The sequence below is a fragment of the Xiphophorus hellerii genome, chromosome 5 (assembly GCF_003331165.1).
Source record: "Xiphophorus hellerii strain 12219 chromosome 5, Xiphophorus_hellerii-4.1, whole genome shotgun sequence".
NCBI lineage: Eukaryota > Metazoa > Chordata > Actinopteri > Cyprinodontiformes > Poeciliidae > Xiphophorus > Xiphophorus hellerii.
The window spans coordinates 26,611,063-26,623,745 of record NC_045676.1 but is presented as its reverse complement, the minus strand read 5'-3'; the positions used below and the strand labels follow the sequence as shown (position 1 = coordinate 26,623,745).

The 12,683-nt window shown below is 37.9% G+C and overlaps 1 protein-coding gene and 1 long non-coding RNA gene across 3 annotated transcripts; both read right to left on the bottom strand.

Annotated features, from left to right (window-relative positions):
• Positions 1–563: 563 nt before the first annotated feature.
• LOC116720194 (uncharacterized) lies at positions 564–5,358 on the bottom strand. The gene is made up of 3 exons (XR_004339346.1): positions 5,198–5,358; positions 1,395–1,570; positions 564–1,124 (listed from the first exon to the last, which is right to left on the bottom strand). It is a non-coding gene; the product is annotated as an uncharacterized LOC116720194 (long non-coding RNA).
• Positions 5,359–6,100: 742 nt separating this feature from the next.
• On the bottom strand, positions 6,101–12,168 carry LOC116719361 (B-cell receptor CD22-like). Of its 2 annotated transcripts, none has more exons than XM_032561859.1 (6): positions 11,562–12,168; positions 8,928–9,284; positions 8,593–8,811; positions 7,740–8,006; positions 6,364–6,624; positions 6,101–6,207 (listed from the first exon to the last, which is right to left on the bottom strand). In XM_032561859.1, exons 1-6 carry the CDS (start codon positions 11,611–11,613, stop codon positions 6,122–6,124), a joined length of 1,242 nt encoding a protein of 413 aa, XP_032417750.1. In that variant the 5' UTR covers positions 11,614–12,168; the 3' UTR covers positions 6,101–6,121. The 2 variants fall into 2 exon arrangements, with proteins under 2 accessions (XP_032417750.1, XP_032417749.1); XM_032561858.1 differs by lacking the exons at positions 6,101–6,207; positions 6,364–6,624 and adding exons at positions 6,632–6,977; positions 7,063–7,320.
• Positions 12,169–12,683: the final 515 nt, after the last annotated feature.

Below are 12,683 nucleotides of genomic sequence, written 5' to 3'. Positions count from 1 at the left end.
TATCAACACATTAATACAGCTGCAGCTAGCATACACAGTACAGTTCATTTTATTATAATAGTAGTTTTTGTTACTTCAAGCAAACTGTACACATGTAACGGAAGTTAAAATGATTATTTATGTACAACCTGTTGTTCATTTGGCATCAGTAAGTCATCACTTATTTTTATGAATAAAAAACACATATTGCTGATAAAACAATGAATTTTCTCCCCCATTAGTTTCAAAAACACACCTGTGGTCACCTTAAAACTCCCACAGTCTTAAGGCATTTGGACCCCACAAGTTTTTTACTCTATGTACAGTCCGACAGGGTAAGTTGTTTTTTTGGGGGGTTTTTTGTGTGTGTGTGTGGTTTCAGGAACTGACGGTCTGACATTTGTCACTGTCCTCTCGAGCATCACGCTAACGCTATCAGTACAGATAGTGTACTGATAGCGTTAATGGTGTGACTTTTGACTGTTGACTTCTAGAGCTGGTGCAATGCTCTTACTGTCAAACCTGTTGTTGTTACAGGCAGGATTCATTATACAGCTGAGGTGTTATGCAGAAATAACTGAAATGGTTCTGGGGGAAAAAGGAGTTTGCAACAGAAAGACTGTTTCTGTGGGTGAGGCGAATCCATTAACTTCCTCTCATTGCCTCGTATCTCTCACCAACGTTTCCTCCTTTTAGGGAAGTTTGAGAACTCACTCATTAATATATTTTTTTCGTCCAGTTCCCAATTGAAAGGTCTTTTTTTTGTCAAAACAATTTGTTTCCTGTTTCCAGTTGTGATGCAGTTCCAGATGATGTCTTCTCTATATATATGATGTTACACTTTCTGTTTCATTTGAAACATTTGTTGAATCGTCTTCTTTCCCAGCAACAATAATAATAATAATAATGACAATATGTGTAAAAGGGAAGTTCAAAGCAGAAAGTCCATTCTCTGGGCATTTTGGTCCATCCTAATGTTTACCTGGAGGCTGATTGCCAAAGCTACAGGTAATTATAATGAAAAAAGAACAACTAGATGACCACAAGTATGTTTGTACAGCAATAGATATTATTTACCCGGTTTAGGTTTATTTACTACGCTGTATAAAGCATTTGAATCATCTTCGGGTTCTGGGTTTTCAGTTCTGAAAAGAAAAAAGAAATGAAAATGCAACATGAAATGCTTTGGCAGAGTAATTTGTGAATACTTGTTTTTCTTTTTCTTGGTAAAGCAAGTCTGTAGAACAAATCCAAAAGAGAAACCCTCCATAATCAGGCTACTCTAAAAGATATATTTCACAAATGTTTTCTCTACACAACACTTTGGCAGCTTAAGGAAACATTGTCTTCTATAATAATTTAAATGTGCTGTTTCTTAATGTTCACCAAGCACGATGTTAATGAGAGCTACTTACCTCTGGCCAAACTTGACAGTAGCGTACTCTACGTTCTGCTCGCCCTCTTCCTCCAGATCAGCTGTGCCGGTTTTACCAGGTTGAAAGTTTTCATACACAGGATCTCTCTGCTTCCTCAGGAACCAGATGCTGGCGTACTGAAGGTCTTCCTGCGACTTCGACAGGCTGTTTTGGTTCTGCAGGACCAAATGCATTTCACAATCAGTTATAGATTCTCTTGTCAAATGAAGCCGTGCTTCAAACAGTTTACTGTCCACAGAAAACTGCTACTGTTCTAACGTTTTAATGACTAAGATGGCTGCAGCGCCTGTCACTTTAAAAGACACATAGCAGGGGAAAATAAGTATTGAGAACATCAACGTCTTACTCAGTTATATCTATAATGAAGCAATGACCCAGCTAATCCACAGACAAACAAAACAACAACAAATTAATCCAGAAATAATGTGTAGCAAAGCAAAATTATGCAGGAACATTCTTACTGAAATTTACTACAGGCCAATAAAATCAGCTGATATGAATTGGGACTAATGAGAACAGGGTTATTGTTTAACCCTAAAAAGCTTAAAACCTTTTTAAGATGACAGATTTTATGTTATTTTAAAGCTTCTTGCGTTCAACACTTATTCTTTAATTCCAGTTTGTCTGCGGTCCAGTGGGATCGCACTGTCCCCATGTGCTTTGTTACATGTTTCATTATTGTGTAGTTTCAGGAACTGACGGTCTGATGGATCAACCTTCCCTGCTCTCTGACCGTGACATTTGCTGCTAAGACCGCGAGAGGATTCATGGACTTGTTTATTTTTATATCTTTGAACATATTGACTCGGTTTGTTACCACCATATTGGTCGATTTTCATTAGAGAAGTACAACTAGAAACATATTTACCGAGATATAATGTTGATGGCACTAATGTGGTGCACCTAAAAATGCCACCACAGTATTTATATGTTCCCTGAGCCAGAAGTGACCCACTGTGCAGTAGAGAGGCCAGTAACCGGTGAAAAGAGTGTACCAGCCTGCAGAGTGCAGCACTGTGGACTCAAGCGTCCGAGATCAGCAAGATGTCTTCTGGTGAGAGAAAACAACTACTATTGGAGCATCAAGAAAAAGTTACACCAGCTAAAAGGTAGTGAAGCCCACCTCATCGCAACTTCTCTTGGAGACGTGGAAGGACTGGACTCCAGTCAGCTGACTCAGAATGATGAAGAAAGTTGTGTTGAATATCTGACTACCTCCCTGACATGTCCAACAATCCTGGGTCGGGAGGACCAGGGCTTGCCATTATTAAAAAGACTGGAATGTTTCCTAGACGGCACTATGATGAATCGTGGACATGCTACAGTATCCTTTGAAGCAGAAGCAAGTACAAGTGAGCAGGCCATTTCCCCTGTTCAGCCACAAGACGGCTATGGTGATACAGACATACAGAGATTATTGGCCCGCTATGACTCTATTCAAGCTCAATAAAACCAAGTCTTATCCACTTCCGCTTCTCCAGACCCACAGGGACAGAATCCAACACCACCTCGCTCCAGCCAATCTCGCAACCAGCAGGCAACTTGGGCATCAGTTCCACCAGCTACAGGGGACCCACTTCTCCCGACTCTAAAACCCCATCACCAACAGCTGTGCTCACCACAGTACTCTGTTCCTCGTTCAGGGAACATTCCAAGTCACCCTGGTGAGAGCATGATAGCCATGAAAGATTTGCCGCTGCTGTCCCGCAGAGAATTCAAAGTGCATGGGGGAATGATTAGTGACACAACATCAGAACTCAGTTACAATAGCATCTGTAAACAAATAGATGAGGGTCTCAGGGAGAATCACACTCCAAATGAGGTGATTAGAGGAGTGTTAGGAAGCAGTGCCTCATCACTGACAGTGGGGTCACCTAGGAGGGTCTTGAGGTCTCGGCGAACACTGTCATACTTCTCCACTATGCCCTGGCAAACAGTGTTGAGAAAGATGCACTGAATTGTGGAAATGTCGTACTTAACGACTGAGTCTGATTGTCTGAGTGAGAACAAGATCTTTTGCTTCAGTCCAATCATTCTATACAAAAACTGCTGAGGGGTCTCATTTTCAAACTGCTTAGCACACATTAAATCTTGGAAGAGTGCTGTGTTACTTTTCTCACCTAAGTGAGACTGCAGGAAACTTTTAAGCTCAGAAACTGTGAGATCGTCTTTTGTTGTTAACATGTCTCGGAAGTTACCTGGCACAGCTGAAAATGAACTGGTTCAAAACTGTGAAACAGACAATGAACAAGAACAAGAACTGGAGAGAGACACTGAACAGGTTGAACTTGATATCGAGCAGGAGGAACAAGTACCAACTCAGGAGGGATTTCTCAGGAGATCTACACAAGCAAGGAGACCACCTCAGACACTCAGTTACAACACTATGGGCCAGCCTTCTTACCAGCCACAAGGGGTCATAGGTCATGTTGGACTGTGTGGGTTACAAGCTTCACCATTGTGGGCAATGCAATCTGTACAAGGACATTTTTATGCTCTTCATCAGACTGTACCTTATGCAACAACAGTCCCTTTGCAATGCCTTATAATTTTGTATACTAAGATGTGTACACTGAAGGAAAAGGTTCTTTGAGTGAGGTTCTTGTGATAATAACCAAGTTGTTAATATTTGGTGAATTGTCATCACTGGCTTTGAAGTGTCAGGGCCACCTTTTAAGTTTGGGAGCATGTGGTGCACCTAAAAATGCCACCACAGTATTTAGTTTTTTTTTAAATAATTTTAAAATATTTTCAGATACAATTTATTCTATTTTCTCAACAAAAAAAAAATTAACAAATTACATTTTGTTTGCAGTTCGGCATGTTAATCTGCCTACATTTATAGTGCTTTCCTGAGGTGGGGACGGGAGCGGTAGTCGCGAAGCGGAACCTTTGTTTCCAGGACGTTGCTTCCAGGTTGGTCTTGGGATGGACTTCCGGTGTGCCCCAGACGCAATCTGAATGCTAACGGCAGCGCTACGATCGCTGACTTCTGTTTATTTGTCTTCCAGGTCAGTATATGGTAAAGAAAAACACCAAAAGTACCCTGTAAAAATGTTTACATATTAGTTGACCAGAATATATCGCAGAGTCATGTCTTTTGTGCAAAGTTTTGTTACTTTTATCAGGCGAGGGTAACTTTGGCAATATGCCAGCTCGCTCTGAGAGCCGTTACAACTTAACGTCTCCATGTAGGGCCGTTATATCCTAACGTCTCCATGTTTAAGAAGTTTTATTTTTCTTTGTTTTAAATTATATTCACTTAAAATGCAGTAAAGCTTTGTGACAGTTAATTTGTACTGTCTGGTGCACGTGCCGTGGTTGTCTTCACCTGGGTGGGGGATGAAGGTGTGAGGGGAGGTGATGTGTGAGGTTCATTGTTGCCTGAGAAGACCAAGTTTTTAAGGCAATGGCAATGTAAAACATTAATATTGTGTAATATAAAAGGTTTGTTTGTTAACAAATAAAGAAAATCCAATCTTAATTGGGCGGCAGCGCTACGATCGTCATTGCTGACTCCTGTTTATTTGTCCTCCAGATTGTGTCATCACTGTTACAACAGTCCTGACACTCGGGACCTGTAACACTAATCTCTTAAAGAAAACCAAGAGGCACTGACTAAATATCAGGTTTTTTTCATGACATATTCATTGTCACTGCCCCACCAGCCCTGGTGCTTTGCTCCTGGCTCCACTCAGAACTTGCTGACTGTTTTACTGCGTTATTAACAGAAGTCAGGATGTGAAGAGGGGATTATACCAGCCTCTTATTTCCCATCTGACCTGCTCAATGTTGTTGGGGTTTCCTCCAGGCTTAGGCGGTGGTGTTGATGTTCTCCACTTTCTAGTTATTAGAAAAAATAGTTAGTGGTCATTTATTGTTCCTAAAATGACCGCATGGCAACAGTGCCTGTAAAAAGTATTCACCCCCTTTGATATGTTACTCTGATATTGATTTTACAAATTAATTATGATCAACAAAATGGGTTTTTTTTTTGACAATATATGCCAAATACCTTCCATTATTTATAATGGGTTTAATTCAGGGGTGTCAAACTCCGGTCCTCGAGGGCCGCTGTCCTGCAACTTTTAGATGAGCCTCTGCTGCACCACACCTGAATAGAATAATTAGGTCATTAGCAAGGCTGGGAGAACTGATCTACACAAGGAGGAGGTAATTAAGTCATTTCATTCCACTGTTTTGTACCTGTGGCACATCTAAAAACTGCAGGACAGGAAACTCGAGGACTGGAGTTTGACACCTGTGGTTTAATTAAACTCCAGGGGATGTTCAGTGCCTTAGAGATTCTTTTTGTATGCATCTCCTGACTTATACTTTCCAATAATTGGAGTGTTCTTTTGTCTTCATGCTGCAACCATTCGAGACACAATCACTCTTTGCGAGACTGCTAGCCCCAATTGGCTGGACCTCTGTTGAATTAAGTCTGTCACTTTAACGGGGTGAATATTAACACAATTGCATTTTATGTTTCATGTTTTTAATTTATTGTCATAACTTTCTAGAGATCAGTTTTCACTTTGACATTTAAGGGTTTTGTTTTATTTTATTTGTGGGGGAAAAACCCAAAAAACATTTGTTGACCGTGATTGATTTGTGCAAGTGTTAAAAAGTTAAAACAACCAGAAGGGTGAATGCATTTTATGGGCACTTTAAATGTAAGAAATGTGAAGATTAAAAAGATTAACTTACCTTGATATTAAGAAGACAAGGAGAAAAGTCATGATCAGCAAAATAGAAGCAACAGTCCCAAAGACTATTATCTTTGATTGCCCTGAAAAGAAAACACATTTAGACCTACCAAACTGAAATGTTTAGAGTGATTCTACAATTTAAAATTCTATTCTAGTTTTTGTTCGGTTTAGCCCACAGTTTGCACGATAACTATGCCTAAAAAGGTCATTGGGTGATTTAAACTATAAATATTTACCTGGCACAACAGTCACAGATACAGAGGTGTTATGATGTCCTATCTTGTTCTGGACTTTACAGTAATAGTTCCCACTGTGTTCATTTTGTATGTTGGTGATGGTGAAGTTTTCTCCTGAAGCTTTTTGTGCCTTCTCTCCCTCCTTGTACCAGGTGTAGTTAGCTGCTGGGTTAGCATCACTGCTACATGTCAGAGTCACGGAGCTACCCACCACGATGTCACCAGATGGACTCTGAGACACTGAAGGAGATCTGGGAGCATCTGCAAGAAAAAGTAGGAGTTGTGCTTGTTACTTTTATAATAATGTCAAAATATAAAGTTCATAAGTGGAAGACATTCTTTAATGTGCGACTGCGTACATTTAACATCAACATTGACTGTTGAGTTCTTTTGTCCCATCTTGTTTATGGCTGTACAGTAATATTGCCCAGAATCCATCGACTTGATGGAGTCGAAGGTGAGATTTTTATTTGATTCCAGGAGTTTGTTGTCTTTTTCCTTGTACCAGGTGTAGTTAGCTGCTGGATTAGCATCACTGCTGCAGGTCAGAATCACTGGGTTTCCCTCCTTGATCTCTCCTGAAGGAGTTATGGACACAGAGACGTTTGGGGCATCTGACAAAAACAATAAGTAGACATTTAATAAGAATGAATGAAATGGAAATACATCCTGATATAAAAATAAAAGAAGAAAACTTACAGAGAACATCAAGAAACCGAGATGAAGAGTTACATTCTCCATGCAGGTTCTGAGCCTTGCAAGAGTATCTTCTTCTGTGCTCAGAGCCGACAGCGAGGACATGAAAAACCTCAGACCCATTAGCAATGATTTTATTCTCCTTGTACCAGGTGTAGTTAGCTGCTGGGTTAGCATCACTAGTACAGGTCAGAGTCACTGGGTTTCCCTCCTCTACTGATCCAGAGGGGTTCACCGACACAGAACAGTTCTTTGGACCGTCTGAGTGAGGAAACAAAATGATAGCCTGAAGTTTGGTTTGTATGTTTCAAACTATATTATAGGATCTATTAAAAGTCTATATCTGATTTTCTAAACTGGTTACCCAGTAAATGAAAGAATAAAATTTAGTCTGACTGTCTAATTGACAAACAGACAATTTTCTGTTTTAATCTGAAAATTAAAAAATCAGACAGGAAAATCTGAGGGCCACACTTGAAACTTAAAAACATTTTCAACTTCCTGTCATGACTTTCTGATTATTATTTAAGCTAGGATAATTACATCTGAAAGAATTAATTCTTGCAAAATTACCTTTTGACAAATCTTTTGTGAAAACGTTAAAAAAAATTTGAACCTTCAAACGGTTCAACCTTTGCTTCTACAGAACCAACAGTAAGTCTCTATTGTATTCTACTCACATTTCACATTAATATTGATACTTGGAGACGTCCGGCTCCCAAGGTCATTTCCAGCTGCACAGTAATACCTCCCAGAATCAGAGACCTGGATGGAGCTGAAGACTGGTTGTATTTCTGTGCTGACAAGTTGACCATGTTGATCTTCATTCACCCTGTAAATGTTGTATTTAGCTGCTGGATTAGCATCACTGCTGCAGGTCAGAGTCACTTTAGAGCCTTCAACAGTTTCTGAGGGGGTCACTGACAGAACGATGGTCTGTGGAGCATCTGGAGAAAACGTGAGAATAAAACTTCAGATGAAGCTCATGACTTTGCAACTTGAAGCTCAGAATCCCAAATATCAATAAATTTAGAAAAATGTAGAGATAAATGGACTAAACTTGTGGCATCGCATTCAAAATTTAGCAACAACTGTGAGCAATTATGTAAATGTAGTTTATTGGTTTCTTAATTTCAAAGCTTTTTTTACACATTATTGTAATGAGAGATTTATGTGCAGCATTTTGAGGAAAGAGATTATTGTAATTTGAAATGTGACTGTAACATTGCAAAATTTAGAAAAAGTGAATCACTGTGAATACTTTCAGGCTGCACTGAGAATCTGATGGAAAATATGTGGAAAGAGCAACAGATTAGGGTGATGGGAAAGAGGCTTTTTTTCCCAAACAGAAATTGGAAAAATTTACAATGTTTTGAACTTTTGAGAGATGCCTGTCAAATCAGTAACCATAACACATTTCTAGGTTGAATTAAAATATTTTTAGATCTAAACCTGCCAGGTGAATTAATATTTTTTTGTTGAACTAAATACTTTAAATATTTCCATCAGACAAATACAGAGATACAAACTTACACACTGCAGGAGATGGAACATCCTCATGTCCTTTTATTGCACACTGATATCTGTGTGTGGTATTAAATGAGGACAGGACCAAATTATTGTTACTTTCTTTGTTTGCTTTCCCATCCTCCAGCCAGACGTAGGAAACTGGAGGATCCAGCTGACAGTCAGTGTGACATGTCAGCTGGATCCTGATTGGATTATTTAATCTGTTTACCTTCACCTGTGGATCTATGTGGACAAAAAAGTTATAATTTTATGAAAATCATACAAGCAGATTTATTTAGAGGTTAAACTGTAGTATTTGCAACATCTTAAAACCAACTGACTTAAATTGCAACTGTTACCTGTGACAGATAAAGAGACTCCAGGTGAACCCATGTATTTTCCAGTTGGATGGTCTGATATGAACCTGAACTTGTACTCTTTTGAGTCAGTTTGTCTCACATTAAAGATCTTCAGAGAGCAGAAAGTGTTAATGCAACTGTATTCCACACGACCTGAATAATCTGTGTCGTCTTTCAGATCCACAAAATCTCCATTAATCACTTTTGTAAACCAAAATGTTTTCTCTATAACAATATTTATGTTCTCGTATTTGGCTGGGTAAATATATTTGCAGCTCATTTCCACCGTTGATCCTTTTAGGGCACAAATGGAAGGACGACTAAAAGTCACTCCCCAAACATTCTGACCACAAACATCTAGAAGAAAAAAGACATTAAATAAACATTAAGTAGACTGTTTATGTAAACATATTTTAATGAATCTGAAATACATTTTCAAAATGATGATATCTATCAACTAAAAGCTTTTAACACTTGAAGAATCCCGAGTCTCGTCTACAAAGTGTGAAACACAAAACATTTATGTGCTCTTGACTTTCCACACAAAGTTCAAATCAATAATCAAAGTTAATATCAATAATAAACTAACAGTGAATGTTTGTGAAACCATAAGGCGATTCTTTCTACACCTTTCAACTTGTTGCTGCCACCTAGAAAGAAAACTGGAAAACTGTAAATATTGTAAAAACAACGACTGTACTCTGCATGATGAACAATTAATGTATCAATATATTGTAATATCATCAGTGCTTATTAACAATAATCATCTGGGGCCAGTCCAAGGTTTCATGGGCCTAAAGCAGAATTGACCTTGTGGCCCCTGGTCCTGTGAAGAACATCACCATCATTAACAGGATTCAGTTCAGATCTGGTGGAGAGAGTCGAGTTTAACTGGCTGAATATAAAAGCAATCAGAGATTATTGGTTATTAATTGATGAGATGATTAGTGAACAAACTGAACTCAAAGACAAAAAATGTTTAAAACTTCAAGCCTCAAATTGTAACTCCCTGTAATTCCTTGAAATCTTATGTTAAATGGTACACTATATTAAATTGGTTAATCTAATAATGTTGAAAGTATAGAAAACATCTTAATGGTGATTCCTAACCTCAATAAACTAATAGAACAATTTTAGATCCATTGTTTATGTTTTGGCCTCTATTTTAGCCTCAGATTGTCTCTGGCGTCATCCATGTGGTGTAGAATAATAACAGCAGCTTTATCGTTATAATTATCAATATTATTATAGATGCATCAATGTAAAGCTGAAGAAAGTCTGATGAGGTGATTTACAGTCAGTGGTTCAGTGCTGTGTCTGGAGCTGCAGACGGTGTTTCGACATGATGAGTCTCTTGTTGCTGTTTTCTTTCACCATCTGACCACAAAGTGACTGTCAGATTAATCCAGGCTGAACAAGTAAACAACATGCTGGCTGTTCAGGATTTAATATCCAATCATATTTTATTGATTCCCACAAAATGTGAATGGGAGCCAAATTGATCAGATTACCTAAAGATTCAGTTGAACTGGCCCAAAGTTGAAGCCAGTTTGCAGTGAACTCTTTCCACCAAGATCCTGACTGAGTTTACAGCAGCGATGTGAAGAAACAGGCTGCTGTCATTCTGTCTCTGGAGCCTGTTTAGATTTATTTACTGGTATTTCTTCTTATAAATGTTTTTCTTGTAAACTCTGTTTTCATATTCCTCATTTAGACATTTGTCTAAAACTTCCCTCACAGTAAAAGTTCCTCTTCTAAGCTGAAGGAAACCACACGACTTATTTCTGTCTCTCTGTGTGAACCGAGGAGTCTGTTCTTCCATTAGCTCTGTTACGATGTTCAGAGTAAATGTGTTCACTCCTGTGCACATTATCACTTCGTCTTGCTTTGTTTTCTGGATTTAAACATTCATCACGATTTAGTAGGAAATCCTTGCAAGTTTTTGCAAAAGTACAAAAGTGAAGCATTAGTTTCTAAAATGATCTTAGTCTGGCCTCAAGGGGACAAAAACATAACATATATTACCCCATCTCTATATTTGTCAAACTAAGATGAACATTTCTTATTTATCTTGAATGTACATGTAACACTGACTTTTACTTATGACTTATTCATGTGCTTCAAAAAGCATTAAATGATTTACTTTTTCCAAAAGAATTCAACAAAATTCATCATTTTAGCTGAAAATGTTTTCATCGTGTCGTTTCTTCATTAAGCTCCTTGCAACACGACAAAGATCTAATCTAAAATGTGAAACGTTTAGAGGAAGCTCATGCAGTGAATTTTAAAGGTGTTTGACTTTAATCATCCATCCAGTCAGAGCTTTTAAAATATTAGCAAAGACGACTGACATAAATAAAATCTATCTTTGGAATTGTCTAAAAAATATATATCTATAAAAATCTCTCAGGACTTTTTAAAGATTTAGAAAAGTATTTTCATATTATTCATAACCTTTATTCATGCTTATCTTTACAAAACACACATTCATAAATATATTGTAAGCAATACATATTTTTCCCCTTAAATCATTTTGTCTAGACGCTTTAAATTCTGATTTCTTTCCTACTTCATAAAACCTGAAATCCAAATGCAGGCTGTTTGAGGTGGAAGATAAAGTTTCCTGCTCATTACCTGCTGCCATGAGAAGGACGATAACTCCACGGATCGCTGCTGAGAAACTCATAGCTGCTCCTATCTTCTCTTTAAATGAACTAAAAAGGCAGAAACTCTACTTTAGTCTGCAGAGCAAAGTAACAGGCAGTTATTTTCCCACAGAATCTTATGCAAATGGCATAAAGAAGTTGTTGACGATGAGTTCAGTTTCCTTCCTCTTATCATCTGAAGGTGTGAGCAGCTAATGACAGAACATGATGGCAGCAGATGAGCTGTTGAAAAACAGGAACACTAAAAATATTCAGCTGTGTAATTCAACATTGATGTAGAGAAAACAAGAAATGTCTTAGGTTCAGTTTTTATAGTTGAACAATGTTTTTTGTTTTTAAATGGATTTCTCTAAAATCATTCTTTATGTGGCCCAAATTGTGTTGGATTTTAAAAGCAGAAATCTTATCAATGGGAAGTTGAAAATAGAAAATAAAACACGGTTCAGCAGAGAAACATTTTGGATAAAACATGATGCAGCTGAAATAGTTTTGCTCTGACTTGACGTGGATAAAAGTTTGTCTGAGTTGTAGCACCAGGAAATAGGAAGCTGTGGATCCAGGAAGTTCCTAAGAAGAGCGTCAGAAGGCAGCAGAAACATCAGACGTGATCACTAACTGCTCTGATATCAGTATTTCTAATAATGATACAGTTTGAAAAAAGTGTGAGGAAAAAAAACGATGTTGCAGATATTGATGTCCTTTTACTCACTGAATTTTATTTAAATATAATTTGGTCTGGCTGGCAACTAAATATTACACCGTTTTCCCCGTCAGTCATTGTTGCTACAGTTACAGTTTAACATGCTCTGTTGAGAAATACTCTTCTTTTATTGGTCACATAGATCCTCATTCTGGTGTGCTGCTGCCCTCTCCCGGTCATATTCTTTATTACAACCATCTTCTACTGTTCATGACTCAACATGAAGCAGAACATGACTCTGAAGTGGAATGAAAGTGGCATGTTTTTTTTTTTCTTTATCATTTAACGATAAAAATATATTTTTTAAATTATTGCTATTTCTAATCTGCTCCTTTTACTACAGCAACCCTCAGTAACGGCTCTTGTGTAAATTTCAATTAAAAAGATAAG